Source organism: Epinephelus moara, chromosome 9 (genome assembly GCF_006386435.1).
Source record: "Epinephelus moara isolate mb chromosome 9, YSFRI_EMoa_1.0, whole genome shotgun sequence".
Lineage (NCBI taxonomy): Eukaryota > Metazoa > Chordata > Actinopteri > Perciformes > Serranidae > Epinephelus > Epinephelus moara.
The window spans coordinates 9,502,551-9,517,982 of NC_065514.1; the positions used below are offsets into that span (position 1 = coordinate 9,502,551).

The 15,432-nt window shown below is 40.3% G+C and overlaps 2 protein-coding genes across 2 annotated transcripts in view; one reads left to right on the forward strand and one right to left on the reverse strand.

The window, feature by feature from the left end:
- Window positions 1-15,432, reverse strand: part of vsig8a (V-set and immunoglobulin domain containing 8a) — a 106,986-nt gene that overhangs the window by 79,790 nt on the left and 11,764 nt on the right. The window lies entirely within an intron of this gene.
- si:ch211-127i16.2 (probable flavin-containing monoamine oxidase A) overlaps window positions 1-15,432 on the forward strand; it is a 63,558-nt gene that overhangs the window by 42,213 nt on the left and 5,913 nt on the right. The window contains exon 11 of the mRNA XM_050053168.1: window positions 3,162-3,262. Within this exon, the coding sequence (XP_049909125.1) occupies window positions 3,162-3,262 (101 nt within the window). The remainder of the gene's footprint in view (window positions 1-3,161; window positions 3,263-15,432) is intronic.

Genomic DNA, 15,432 nt, shown 5'->3' on the forward strand with positions numbered 1-15,432 from the left:
ACTATCTTTGTCTTTTTAACCTGTTGTTGCTGCTGAGTCAGTTTGACATCCTGGATATATCCTTCAAACACAGACTGTAGACCCCTCTGTCTGCTTCTCTCTGGAATCACTGGTTCTTTTTTCCGAAAACATGAGAATATTAATTCAGGGGGTGCAGTTAGTTACAGTGTGGGCTCCATGTTTACTCCAACAGCTTGTCGGACCATCACAAAGGGGCGGGCTTAGCGAAAGGTCAATTTGCTGTCTTAGTTCAGACAACAGAGCCTACATGTTATCATTTTATTACTTTTATAATTATGGGCACAACTTATAAAACTCACCTACACATTAGTGTCACAGACTCTAGCAGCAGACCAGCAGCAAGCGATACTTCAGTGGATCAGCTGATGCCCCGTACTGTAAACACTGCTACAAGACTAGGGAGCACTCTAGATGGTCAGTTTCACAGCATGACACACGCAAAAACACATAATACGTGTAAGTGTGTGCAGAGGAGCAGCACATTTGTACATGACACCAAATGTGGCATGCCCTCAGCATAGTTTATTATTACATGACTATATTAGTGCAATCATTTACCCGCCAGCATGGTGGATTTACATTTAATCACCAAACAGACAATCTACCCACATTTGGCACTTGGCGGATGTTAATTTTGGACCCTGTAATCCACATGCATTAAATGTGCTAATGTGGACCACAGATGTTTATGACATGATCCATACCCAAAAAGAACAACCATGGAAACATATAGAGAAATGTCACAAATATGAATATCATCACAGCTGAGAACCCTTAAGTAATATTGACATTGCCATCCTAAGTTGAGGTTAGGCAGCATGGTATGATAAAGCGTTCTGGTGAGTTTTAAAATGGCTCTGGGACAGTAGGAAATTACTTTTCTCTGATGGTAGGGGAGGGCATCCATAGAGATAAGCTAGATAAAGGTGACTTTGCTTTTTATCCTCACTGTGGACCTACATGCCTCCCATTAGTTAACTTTCCAAAAATAGAGGCTCATTTCTTAGACTGTTTTTATGCAAAAAAAAACCATTAACAAACACAATACATTATACTAAATCCCTGGAAGGTGGATGTTGAAAACCAGCTGATGGAGGGCGGAGCACGACCACCCATTATGAACACACATAAACTACCACTAGCACTGACACTACTCGGAACAAACGTATTACATGCAGTAGATATTCTGCTAGCTGAATGTTGTGCCACACACATACAGAATAGCTCCTCTGCTCCATTACATGATGCACAGCATACACTGGTAGACTGCTGAACAGCACATTAGTCATGCAGACATACGATTTTAGTCCCAGGACTCCTCACCTCACAGTTGAATGGCAAGATTAAAAGGTAAATTGCCCTGAGGAAACTCGAGGCAGGGATGTTAAGCAAGACATCACGATTTCACTTTGTAGAGACTCAATGGGAACATAATTTTATAGAATACAATAACAACAGAGTTTAGTGAAGGGGGGGGCTGATAGACTGATGGTTAAGTACATCTTCAGCCTGATTTTATGGTAGCAAAATAGGATCCAGAGTTCGATATTTTATACTAATTATGTCTGTACTTGTTATTTATTCAAACAGGAAATATACTGACAAGCCAATTACCCACAAGTTCCAAGCATATTTATCATTCTGTTGTGATTGTGTCTACAGTTCTTCTTCTGCTCATTTGCATTTCCATTTTAGGAGAAAAGTATTTATGTTGATGAGTGAACATTTACTTATTGAATTTTAAAAAGGTACTACGCAGGATCTTCCTAAAAAACAATGTATAGACTTGTACAAAAGTAATCCATCCCAATCATCACTTATGACCTACTAGAAGTCTGTGACCGTGTATTTATCGGCACAGACTCTTCCCTCTGCTTGTATATTCTTATTCTATTTTCCTTTTGCTGTGGTTGGTATGTTCCTGGAAGAGTGAATCTAGGGTAGGCTTCCACTTTCGCTGCAGAGAACTTAAAGAGAGGATAGGGATGAAGAGCGATGCAGAGTTGGCCAACTGTATCACTGCTCAGAAGGAAGCGTGCATCTACTCATGGAGGTGAGGCCTGTGCCTAGCAGTAGATGCACATTTCCTTCTGCACAGTGATATAGCTGGCGGATGTAGTCTGGTAGAAAGGAAACAGTTCCTCCATGAAACTGCTCACAACAAGGTCTGTGGGTTATTTTAAGTAACCAGGTCATGATTTCTGTAAAGTGACACTGGTTGTTTTTATGTGCCATCTAGTTCCATTATATTGGAGAGAAGGCAGACATCTCTACAGCCGATATCTCCAACAATCGGCAACTCACACCAAAACAATCTAGATTTATTAATACCACGACAAGCAAGAGGGAAAAAAATTGTATTTTTGATTTGGGGGTGAAACATCCCTTGAAGGGTACCGACCAAATTATGTTGGTATTACCACGTACTAATTCACATTAAATCAAACAGTCCCAAATTTCAATACCTAAGAGCACATTTGGGTGGGAGAGTAGCCAAAGTATCAGAAAAAAAGAGAGAAAGTGAGACTACTTAACCCCTGCAGCTTGTTCAAGTCACAATGAGTCAGGGACAGAGCGAGCCACAAGTGGTCACAAGCGTGGTTACACTTTTTAAAACTCAATGCAGAAACTCGATGCAGAAACTCTCACTGCAATTATCTATAATGCAAAAAGCAAAGCTGGCTAGGGCAACATTTCTAACCTGAGCTATAATTTGTCTTGTGTCTTAAATGTTCTAAATAAATAACAAAATGTTTTTAACAAGTAATGATGCTAAAATTGGGCCTAATTTTTACTACTGGTTATTACAGAGTGAAGAAAGTACCAAAAAAAGTACAGTTTGGTACTGGTACTGGATTCCAGGTAACGGTGATGGGTATACTATGGGATAATATTAGATTTTCCTGTCTTCAGATGACTGTACATCTTAGATAACAACAAACAATGTATTGGAGGGCTGCAGTTTTTTTAGTAATGTCCAATCGTCCAATGATATAATGTATTTTCATAAGCTGTGCTTTCAAATAAAATTAGAATAGATCACATTTGGGCGGTGTCATTTTGTTGAAACAAAGCCATGCTTTTGCACTGCACTATGAAATATTACAATGTTAGTGTCATTTAACTTTTCTGCTCCACAGGACTGGGCTAAGGAGGACTACAGCGGGGGCTGCCCTGTTAATGTCATGGCACCAGGTCTGCTAACATATTACCACCCTAGCCTGAGGAGGCCCTGTGGCAGGTAATCACCCCACTGATGACAAATACACCACAGAGCACCTCTCCTTCTCCCTGGACTCAAAAGAGTCACCTTTTCTCGACGAAACAAAGGGTAATGTAGAGGGATGCAGTGGAGCAAACTGGCCTGACAGTTTCTAAATCTTTGATATAAATCTTTTCAAGAGCTAAATTTTGACTTAATGTTCAGTAAATTGCAGCATTGTACACTAGATGATAGTATGAGAGATATTGACTGTGGTTGCTAGATGATCGTGCTATTTTTATATCACAGAAGCAATGTCTGCACTTCACCCTGCCAACTAGGTATTACTCACTAGTACCCAGTGCCTACAGATCATTGACATGAGTCATGGGAGTGATTATGCCTTTGCTGATACACATTAGTCCAGTTCTCAAGAAATGGCAAGAGGTCGTCAGCAGTGGTGTTCTCATAGGAAAACGTCCTATAATCCATTTCTAATGGCCTGCTCGGAGATGCACAAAGCTGAACGAATGAGAGCGAGAGGTGGGGAGGAGGATCCAGGTAATGTATTTCCATAATGACATTAAGTCCGTGGGGAGCAGAGCAAGCTCATTACATAACGTGACTCAAACAGCGGCATGGGGCAGCAGCCCTTATCCACAATCCTACCCCATATAGAAAATGGATCCTCAAGGACACGCTGTGACCTTGACACATATCCAGCACGTGTAATGAAGACAAGCCTATGCATGGTTGACAAAAATGCTCCTGGTGCTTCAAACATAACAGCATGGTGGATTTCAGGAGTGTCTAGTGGATTATGGGATTTTATTTGGGGAATATATACCTCAATACTGACTGAAGTGTCGTTTTTAGAGTTAATTAGGGACGTCGACGAGTAACCATTTATAGGTCCGACTGGTTATGCATGTCAATCTATAGGTTAATTTTGCAACTCTTCAGTTTAGTAGTATTAGCACTGTGTTGTAACACATTAAGAACAAAGCTAAAGATGTATTTATTCTATACTAGACGGCGCTGTACACCACACAAGTCAAAGGAGATGTTGCTCATTTAGCTATTACTACTGCTGATTACGTCATCTCACCTTGGCTGATACCAAGTGGAGAGCGACTGCTTGTCTGTAAGAGTAGTCAACAGAAAAAAATAAGAGGCAACATATTTACAGTGCAAAACATTCAAATTTCATCACCTCTTAATGGACAGCAATCCGAAATGCGGACTAAAAAGAAACAGCCCCTTGAGTTACACGTCATTTTGCATATTTTTTTCTTTTTAATCTTAAAGTAACTAGTTAGTTTCCGGTTAATCTCTCAAGACAGATTCTGCAATTCTGGGGGTGGGGCAGGAAATGTGTACCTACAGAAACAGCAAGCTCCGTATCCATAGCGACCGCTCCACCCAAAACGCCGTCTCGTCAACGTGGAAAAAAAATTTTTTTCCAGCGGATGTCTTAGTCACAACATGATTGAGCCAACTGGAGTAGTTTCATGTCGTATCCGACAACGGGAGGCTTTTAACAGATGACATCTTGATGTTAGCTTTGCTAACTGTCCCTGTCAGCTGCAGCCACTGATGCTTTCTAGACATCATGATTTCCCATAACTTAATAAATACCACACATAGCAACACAAAACTGCTTTGCTAGCTCAATCATGTTGTAACTAAGATATCCGCTGGAAAAAATATTTTATTCACGGAATGTTTATTGAGTTATTACCTTATTTTTATACAGTCTATGGTTATTACAGACACCGCTAGCGGCTAACATTAACAGCTAACGGTTAGCCCAGCTAATCTACGATAACCATATTAATAATTACAAATCGTGCACACAGAAATAGTAATGTTTGTTCAATCATTGTGTTTATAGACTTTACAAACATCAGAATAGTCTAAACTGTGATATAGTGACGTGAAAAATGTGATATATAGCTAAACTCTGCGGGTTTTCTACGCTAAGTATTTGCAAACAACACGGCGATTCCCTGGGGGCACCGCCGGAAGTGAAGGGCATGCGCGATCGCAGAGGCTCCTGCACTTCCATTAGTCGAAAAACTCTGGGCTGTGCCTCCAGAGGTAAAGGAAGAAAAAAAAATGTTTTGTTTTGTTTTTTTAACCGATGGATTTCCAGATTGGTTTCCGGTTAATGGGTGTCAGGCTATCGACAGTAAAAATGAACCTAAACTGACATCCCTAGTCATGTCATCCAGTTAGGCCTTATTATTCTGGGTGAATACTCTGCCTAAGTGCTCAGTATGAGACTTTCCCAAAAAGGCCATCCCTACTTAATTCTAGGTGTGGTTAGAGAGAGTAGATACAAGAATGATTAAGAAGAAAGAAAATCTGCCAAGAACTCTGAATGCATTGACCCCAGTGGGTAATGCTTTACTAAGTTAACAGCTCCAAAGTGTATACAGAATAAAACTATGCACTGAGGATCAGGATGCTGATTTTTTTCAAAACAAAAAAAAAGGTTGTTTGTGCTGCACCTTGCATTGTTTGGATTATTACTACCGACAGAAAAGGATTAGTTCGTCCAACCAATGATACACAGAGTGGAACGAAATAAATCTTTTAGAACTGTGTTAGCTTTAAATGCAGTGGATTTTGTTTTGTGTAACACCAGTGTTTTTATATTTTACTATTTCAGAACTTGGTGCCAAGAATAAATATGATAAGTCTAGTTATGGCTCCTAACTCCGATAATGACAAGTGGAGCTCTCCATCAGAGGTCTACAGGCTTAGTAGTTCAACTCGGTGTGTCCACACAGTGAAGTTTGCATCCATTCATCCATTTGAGGATTAGTCCTTCTCTGTTTTCTCTTTTGAAGGGCAGCAGCAGCAGCACTGCTCCTCATCCTGAAACACCAGAATGATTCCTCAGGGAGCCCCACTTGTGATAAAAATGTAGAGTTACAGTATGTTCATATCAGTCTTTCCTGCACGGGCTTTTGCTTCTTAAAAAGGCAATGCCTCATCATTACAGACCAATTTGTACGTCAAAAGCCTGATGTTTAACAACATAGGCCACAACAGCTCAGCAAGAAATGACTGCTAAGCATAAGGTCACAGCACAATACTTGTACTAAAAACACGAGCCCCACTGAGCGACAAAATGTGCAGGTCTTTATAGTGCATCAATAATAAAAAAGGCTTGTTCAAAGTCCCTAAGGCTGTCTGCACATAGTTGGAGATCTGTGCTGCACTCAGCTTAGATCAACGCTGATATGTCTATATAATTTATGATTTATAAAAAATAACATTTAAAGTCATGGTTATGCTGCCAACAATCAATACTAACTTGTTTAGATTAGATTTCGTCTTTGTTTAAAGCAGCTATAATCAATATCCATATTATAATAATGTATCAACTGACATTAAACGACAATAACTGTCAATTGCAGCTCCCCTCTGCTTTAACGACCTTTATAAAAAGTTCTTTTCCTCACTGTTTAGCTGTGTAAACTGCAACTTAACTGCTCACGCTCAAGGCTATCATAGTGTAGTTTTCCACTGCAGCAGACAGCTGTTTTCTGTGAAAAAGATCTAAAGGCCCACTGTACACTACCTGCTCACCACCACACCGCAGAGCATTTAGGAGCTTAAGAGCCAGATATTTCCTGGAGGAGTTGGTCAAGGTAAAAAATACAAAATGGTGAATATTGGACCTGCATTTTCCACATGGACACAACGCCATATGAATGTTAATTTTGCTCTGCAACATACAAGTAAGCAACCATCTGCAAATAAGTTGGTGAAATCAACGTAAAGGTGATGATATAACAACACATGATCAGGTCATGATTTCAATTAATAGCAAATGGATTGAAGTTCAATAAGGCTGAACTTTCAAATCAATTAAAATAACTATTTATTCATCAGGAATGTTATTTGTGTTAAAACATCAGTGCGTACCAGGGTCTGAAATCAACACCCGCCAAGCACAAAATGCATGTAAATCTCCGAAGGCTATCTGCCACACTGGCGGGTAAATGTACCAAAATAGTGATGTAACTATAAACTATACTGACAGTCTCTACCACATTTTGGTATCTTTCAGGGGTGCACTGCTCTGCTGCTTCAAACCTACTCCTGTCTGTGTCACACACATGCACTCGTTTAAACTGTGCCACAAAGGTGACCATTTCAAGCCCTCCTTGTTTTGCAACACTGTTTAAAGTACTTGACATCAGCTGTTCCGCGATACTATCACTTGCTGCTGGTCTGCTGCTAGCTAGCATTGTGCCCATACTTATGAAGGTAACTAAATAATAACAAGTAGAGTCTGTAGTCTGAACCAAGATGGCTGACTCTTTATTGACTCCCTAACTGTATGTTCAAACCAAAAGCAACCAGAGGGCGACCTAGTCGTCAGCCGCGCGTCTTGGGCGACCAAAGCAACTGGAACAGGTCCGGAGGGGAGTTAAAACAAGTTTAACTTTACGGTAATGAGCTCTGACGCGGTTTGGCGACAACCAATCAGAATGCTGACGTGCTTCGATGAAGCGGGTCCCAGAGAACAAGCCATGTAACTTTGGTTCCTACAGCTCACTTGTTCCGACAATGGATAGAGAAGTTTATTACTTGCATTTGCGCCCATTCAGTTGTTTATAATGTGTCGCTGTTCAGTTACAGAGACCAAAATAAAAAGAATGAGGCTTGGGACCGCGTCGCGGAGGTAGTTGGTTGGTCTGGTGAGTTTTAAAGTGTGTAATGTTAGTAATAGAGGAGAGAATTGCAGGCTAATGTTGCGACGTAGCATGCAAGTCTTCCTTGCTTGGTTTGAATGGGATGACATCCTGCAAAGCAAAGCACTTTATCAACATTATTTCTGTTGACCAACTATGAGCTTTTTGACTGGACAACAGCAAGCAACAACGACGCTGCTTTCAAGCCAGTAGTCCGCTTTGCAGCTCCTTTAAATTGACAAGCACGATCAAATGTTCAATGATTCACGTGATGAGCGACTAGAGCGACCAAAGCTGCCACAAATATTTTTGACAGTCGGGCATCTTGGGTGTCCGCAAGACACTTTACCTCTTTAGAAGCTTCTGGTTTGAACGTACAGTAACTGTCAGTGGCAGCACATGAGCCTCATGTTTTCCGTCCTTACCTTTCACAATAAAAGCCCAAGACATATAGATTGCCTACCATAGGGAACCTATTCACATGCTGAGGCTGAAGTTGTTCAATATATTTAAGTATCTTTACTTCAGATTTTGCCCTAGCCTCTTTAAGTTTGTATCCAGTGTATTACCTTATTATCTCAATGAAATGATGTGACAGGTAAAAAATATTCTTGGCTGGTGAATTTTGTTAAACCTACCAGCCACCTTGGCCAGTAAGTGAAAAAGTTAATTTTGGATACTGTTGCATACACAACACATAACTGGACAAACAATTTGACAACAGTGTCAAGCACCCAAGCAAGCTCAAGCTTTAATGAGTCTAACAGAAGAACTTTTGAGAACATTGAGTGCAGCACTGACCGGCAATTATGCCGGTGACTTTGTCCAGGTTCAGCATAATTCTCACAAGGCGTTTACCCCAAAGTCCCCAAACGTACAGACCAAAAGGTCAAATCTGAAGAGCAATGGCCACAAACTGCTGCACAAATCTCCTACACATATCCTCCTCTTGAAAAGACTCAGTGCAATGCTTGATGCCATTTGCATCAAACAGCCTTGAGAAAATCCCATCCTGCCAACACATACAGTATGATTGTGATATGCAAACACAAAGCCCAATAGCAAAGCATCTGTTTATACAAGGACAATACAATAAAACAAATGTGCCTCCTCCTTGCTTTACTTCACCAAGGGCATCACTGACACAACTTTAAGGAAAAGCCAGCAAGAAACAAATGGTACTTCTGGAATCAACAGACAAGCAGGTAAAAGAACATGTCTCTCTTCCAATATAAGCCACTCCTATTGAACCTTCCATGGGGAAAGCACTCTGACCCAGTATGAGGATGAACAACACCGACTTGAAAGTAGAGTTGCTCGGGCAGTAATACTAGTACCGGAAATGACTTTGATACTTCCCAAAATGCTAGAGTGGGTATCACCAAGTACACTCACCCAAGCACCGGGTTTATTAGTGAACTTTAAAGTAATTTCACATACGGAAAAAACTGCAGCTTTCCCAGAAATCAATTCGTCTTAACCGCTTTAAAATAGCAGCCTGCACAGTAAGAGAAAAAGACTTGATCTCCAGTAAATCATTAAAAGTTAGCCAGTAGCAAAATATCAGCAATATTGACAGTATTTTATAGGGATGGGCAACACAAGCAAAAACACTATTCGAAAATCGTGGCAATTATTCGACAATTTTTCGAATAATTGCAAATAAACTGCAAACTGCAATCTGTACAACCACACATACCCCATTGTACAGTATTCCAAAATATACAAAGACTAGGTTGTGAATGAGGCTGTTAATTAATTTGGTCTTCTTGAACATCTTCAAATATCTGTTCACCATCCTTACACCAAACGTTAGCAACACTATCCACCACGCAGAAACTTCATAGGACTTTCTCAACACAGTTTAGGGACATGTACTTAAAACTAATGAGCTGAATGTGCCATGTCTCTCACTGGTAATACCACTGACAGGACTGTACAGTAGGAGCAATGAGCACGACAACTGAACTCTGAACATTAGAACAGATCTCGGTTCAGAACAGCTGTTAAATGTGTGCTGAAATGCAATTTAGTCAAGCACAGGGGTGATTTCTGTTGGTGAAAACAGGCTGCACCAAAAGTTAATTAGTGTTCATCATTGTTGTCAACCAGAGACAGATATGCACATCTCTAATTTTAAGCACTGATTACAGGTGCACTTCATAACTGTAGTGTATAAAATAGAGGGCAAATGAATAAGTATTCTCTCATATTAACTCACTTTATATTTCCGTATACAGACATCAGGCGTATCATATTGTAGGAAAAGTAAGTAACACAGGTTTATTCTGGAGAATGCTTTAGTCACCGTGATCAAATGCTTGAGAAAAGTCACGGAACAGAAAGAGAGCTTTAATCTTCCTTGAGTCTGTATTTGCGCTTAAGGTGACAATGTGGACCGGTTTTCTTTCTAAATCCATTTTGTTCATCTGCTGTTATAGTATCTGACTCAGCCCAGTGGGAAATGTGATTAAATTGACACAGCAGAACAGTTTGTATACAACGGAGGTCAAAATGATATCCCACTGGCTCAGAGGGATTCTTTTTATCTTTATTCCCCGTTTCAGAGATCGGATTAATTCTATACATGTGCATTTCAGGAAATCCTCCACGGTGGAGACTTTCAATGGCAGACCACCGCGTTCACAAGCTTTACCCTTGCCAACAATTTACAGAAACAAAGCATTGCATTAATTCTGACAGAACACTATCAGTTTCACTTAACCCATCTTATAATCACCTATTGAAACAAGACACCAATCAAGTTCAATCAAGACCACAAAGCGGTCTTTTCAATCTGGCAAGCTCTCACTCTTCTCAGCATAATGCTGCCGCTCATTATACTGTTTACCGCCACCTGCTATGCGTGTCGCTGTAATGGTTGTGTTGATTGATTTCTCCCCTCACTACTCCTGCCTCTTTTATTTTTTAATCACCATACTTTGTGAATACATTGCTTTCCATTTCCATTATCATTTGTATATGCAGTGGAAAGTGTTATAGCGGTCACAGTTAGAGTGATCAATCGTTTATACGGATCAAAAAGCTTGGAACAGATTCATTCTGGTACAAATGCTGTTTAACTAATTTGCTCAAAGTAATCAAGTAGTCCACTTGTTCATTCGAAGTCTTTTCATACATTACAACTCATGGAAAAATGTTTTCAAACTACATTTAACTTAACTCCCATGATAAGCTAAGTTACTTTGCCTCACGGTAACCTGTCTACTTCCAGCTGGCTACCTGAGGCTTGTGCTGTGAGCACATTAAAATCATGACGGGAGAAGGTGAGTCATTTTCTCTCAGTGAAAATCGTATTCTCCTTCAAGCTAATGACAAACTGCCAAAACAAGCCAAGGACAGCAGCAGCAAACTTGGTGTTCCCCGGGCTACCTTGTGTGGTCTACTCAAACAACAAGAAAAAGGTATGGCTGCTAGTGATGGAGGCAGAAAACAAATGCACAAAGGGGAAAGCACCTGTGGTTGAAGCCGCCCTCATCGAGTGAATTGATAATGTCCACTCACATCATGCCCAAGCTGTCCATTTCACTACTTTACATTTATGTAAGAAATACACAAGTGTCAATTAGATGTTAATCTGCATGAGAAATAAAAGAAAAAGTCTGGTTATATTAACATGGCCCTTTAAAATCCATTGTAAGTTTTTCCAAATTCCAATTTCCAATGAGTTTTTCTGAGTTCTGTGTTTTATGCACATATTTTAGTTAGAAAGAGTTTCTAATCACTTGATGGATGAATTACATTTCACCAAGTCAGTAAGAAAATATTCAAAATTTAAAGAATATCAATAACTTTGGTGTAATACAATACTGCACTTCTTAAAATAAACACAGTGCTTCAATACTGTTATAAGACAAAACCTCTGTGCTTTTGTAAAATAAAGTGCTTCACATCTTGGTTTTATATTAAATTTAGCAGTTGTCCTATCCTTCAGTTTTGTGGGATGACCGTAGGGTCCAACAGTAACGTCATCCGTCAACCCAGTATCAAAGAATACAGCATGATCATTTTACTCACAATCTGTTCATTTCTCAGAGTGAGTACTATAATCCAATTAATCTTATTTTCATACATATATTTTCACACCTTACTTTTGCAGAAGGACTCCCGCACACTGTCTAACTTGCAATATATAATTTATTTGCGACATTTCGGTACTAGACCTTCATCAGGCTTTTTTAATAGATTTGCAAAGTGTTTCCTTTGTTCTACACCTTACTTTTAAAAGTGGACGTGGTCATGTGTATCCTGGGCCACTGAAATGAATTTACAGGTGACCAATGCTTGATGCATGATGATGAAACATCAGCAATGCCTCTCGACCACCCAAGAAGCACAGAAGTATTTGATCTGTTTGTCAGATGGAGAAAAAAACTGTGATTAAGCCACAGTTAGCTGTCACTAGGGGTGGGAATCTCCAAGCACGTTATGATTTGATTACAATTGAGAGGGCTACAATGGGATGAATTATCGATGCATTACAATGCATGATTTATCTTTCTCTTGTACGACTACTTACTACTTTTAAAACATAGCACAGACCTGTTGTATTTGTAGTAATCCATAATTAAACAGATGGATTTACTTGCTTACAGAGTGGCTCTCGACTTGGTCACTTTTCCCTTCAACCTTTTAGCCAAAATGCTTTCATATCCAGCTTTTAAACCAGGGAGTGCCAGTCTGATTGTATCCATCTGCAGATGCTAATGGTAACCCACTGTGGTATGTGATTGCCAGCATTATGTCCAGTGTTTACGTACTGTTATATTTCACCGGAAATAGTTTGCAATTCACATACTGTTGAATAATAAATAGTTGGCAGCATTTTTTACTTTAAAAATTAGTTTATATTAAAGCATATTACAGTCTCCTGCTTGTATAACAATAACAAAATAAGGGGGAGGCGGCATGCCCCACTGTGTTGTTTTAACATCTCCTGCAGCAAAGTGCGGCCTCTCTTTAATGCTGCAGTGTGTGTTGGTCAGCCAGTCTGGTTTGTTTACATTACTGCTGATGGCTGCTTCATCCAGTAATGTTAGTCTCAGGGTGGTAGCATTAAAAGGATTCACAATGTACTTCAAGTTCATCCCCCAAATATTTAGATATTAAATTAAAACAAGTTTGCAACTGTTGCATTTTGTGAAGATGAACTACAAGTTGACTGTGTCGCACTGTAGGCTGTCCCAGTGCCGCACTGATCTCGCCATCCGCCTTGAGCTGTCACTCATCTCTGCAGTCCCAGCCGACATTTAAGTTGGAGTCAGACAAACGCAGAGCAGAGCAAAGTCTCAAAGAGCAGAGCAGACAAGCCCAGTCAGCTGGCTGACTGTATATTCTTGCCTTAAGTAACTTTTTATACCCAGTGTGTGTGGAGCTTAGTCCTGCCCTGTGAAACACAAACACAGAGCAGAGGACACAGCAGCATGCCTCTAATGACACCAAAATATTGCAGCATGGATCTGTTCAGTCAGCTTAGGCGCTATGAAAAAACATTTATAATGGTAGGCAAAACCTAGATTTTTTATAAATTGCTTCTTCATTTTGGCAAATTCCATGGTATCCCATTTGTGTTCTCTGCATCAAGGAAATTGATTACTGGGTTTTTTCACACTTCTAGCATTGTTGTTTAAATCCATTACAGAGCATCCTTAAACAAAAGTATTTCACCAAGTGTTGCAGTCAGAGGTCCTGTACTGGAGGTGTCGTCAGGCAGCGTTCAGAAACTCACTTTTTAGGCAGTCTTTATCAGTCTGAGGAGGCCTCTCAGTGGATAGGCAGGCGGTGTGCATTACTAACTCCAAGCTTGTTGACATGTTGCCAAAAGGCCTTTCAGTCTGAGGTCGTCTTCTTGGATATTCTGCAGATGAAGTCTCGAGTGGAATCTTTTTGTAGGCTGAACTGAACTCCCAAGATGCTTCTGAGCATTTCTCATCGTAGCTTTGGCACACACTGATCCTCTGTTCACTCCTGACTACTCATCCAATTTCTTGTTAGCACCCTTGCTGAATAGCAACGTCCCTTTGTGAAATTCATTGTCATAGCCTGCTTTACAGCATCATGGAAGTGTGTCTGAGTCCAGGGGAGGCTTGTTTGCTGCTGAGGCCGCTAACTTTGCAGTTCAGATGACATAAATTAATTATCAAGGATACTGGCCAGATTAAAGGTGCTAAGGGAGAGCCCTTCTCCATTCCTCTGATTGATGTACAGGGATGGGGGCCGGTATAGAGCAGTAGAGGAGCCTTGAAGCAAATATGATGGGCTCGTGAATACATGAGCTGTAATCCGCTATATGTATATGGTGTCCTTCGAATGGTGACCCAGTGGACTGTCTTGTGTCTCAGTGGTACGTTAGATGTGAAAGAATAGAATCCGGTGGAGTTAACAAGACACCTACTGTAGGTAGTTGATTCTTATTAGCTTCCTTCAGTAAGCCCAGGATTACGGTTCTCAGAAGACATGCAACCATAATTCATAATCGCACACAGGGGAGCTAAAATGCACAGATAAATTTCAACACTGCGTTGCATCGAACTCAGTGTCATGTGAGCTGACTGGTTGATAAAGCTACTTTTAGGAGGCGGTCTTGTAACAAAAACCCACTCATGTTATACTCCAATTCTTTAAAATAATGAAAAAACAGACAAGTGAATATGTCTAACAGACCTCCATGCATGTTCGCCTATGTGTAGCCCTGATTAGCATGTTCTTGCCTTAAGGCACGCATAATCACAAGCATTCATAGAACACAGATCATTTGTCTCTCTGGGTACAAGAATATAATTGCACAAGTTTCTGAATAACAGTCTTTAATAAATTCCTACTTTCTGTAGAGCACTTTAACCTTCTAGAAGAGGGCTGTCTTTTCTCTTGAGAGGCTGTATGCAACTCCTTCAACCCACAAAGCATAACCCAATCTAAAGTGTCATACACTCCATCACAACATGCGTTTACATTTGATCATATCTATCACATGCTGCAGGGTGGCCGGCTGTTGAGCAGAAGCTGGGAATCTCTCATATTCCACTTTTGTTCTAACGCTGCTTCTCCATCCCCCCAACAAGCAACCAATGGAAGGCTAAAATTTAAAGGGTGCATTATTCATGCTGGGCTGTGGCTCAGCTCCACCTCACCAATCAGTGGTGCCACAGAAACTAGCCAAAAGACCAGCCCCTCCATCTGTATCTCAGAGCAATGGCTTTTAGTTTTCGCTGAACCAGCAAAGCAGGAAGAGCACTGAACCTTCTCTTTTGCAGGGTTCGTACAGAAATTACAAAATGAAATCCAAGGGCTTTTATGTTCTTTTTTAAGCACTATTATTTTCACTTTCAAGGACTTCATTCAAAGCAAAGCATTCCTTTTCAAATATAAATGTTTTACTTTAACCCTATGGGCCCTAGGCGTTTTTGGGGTATTTTTACTGCCTTTACTTTTAAGCTCATATCACAGTCATTATAAAGGCTACATACACATGCTATA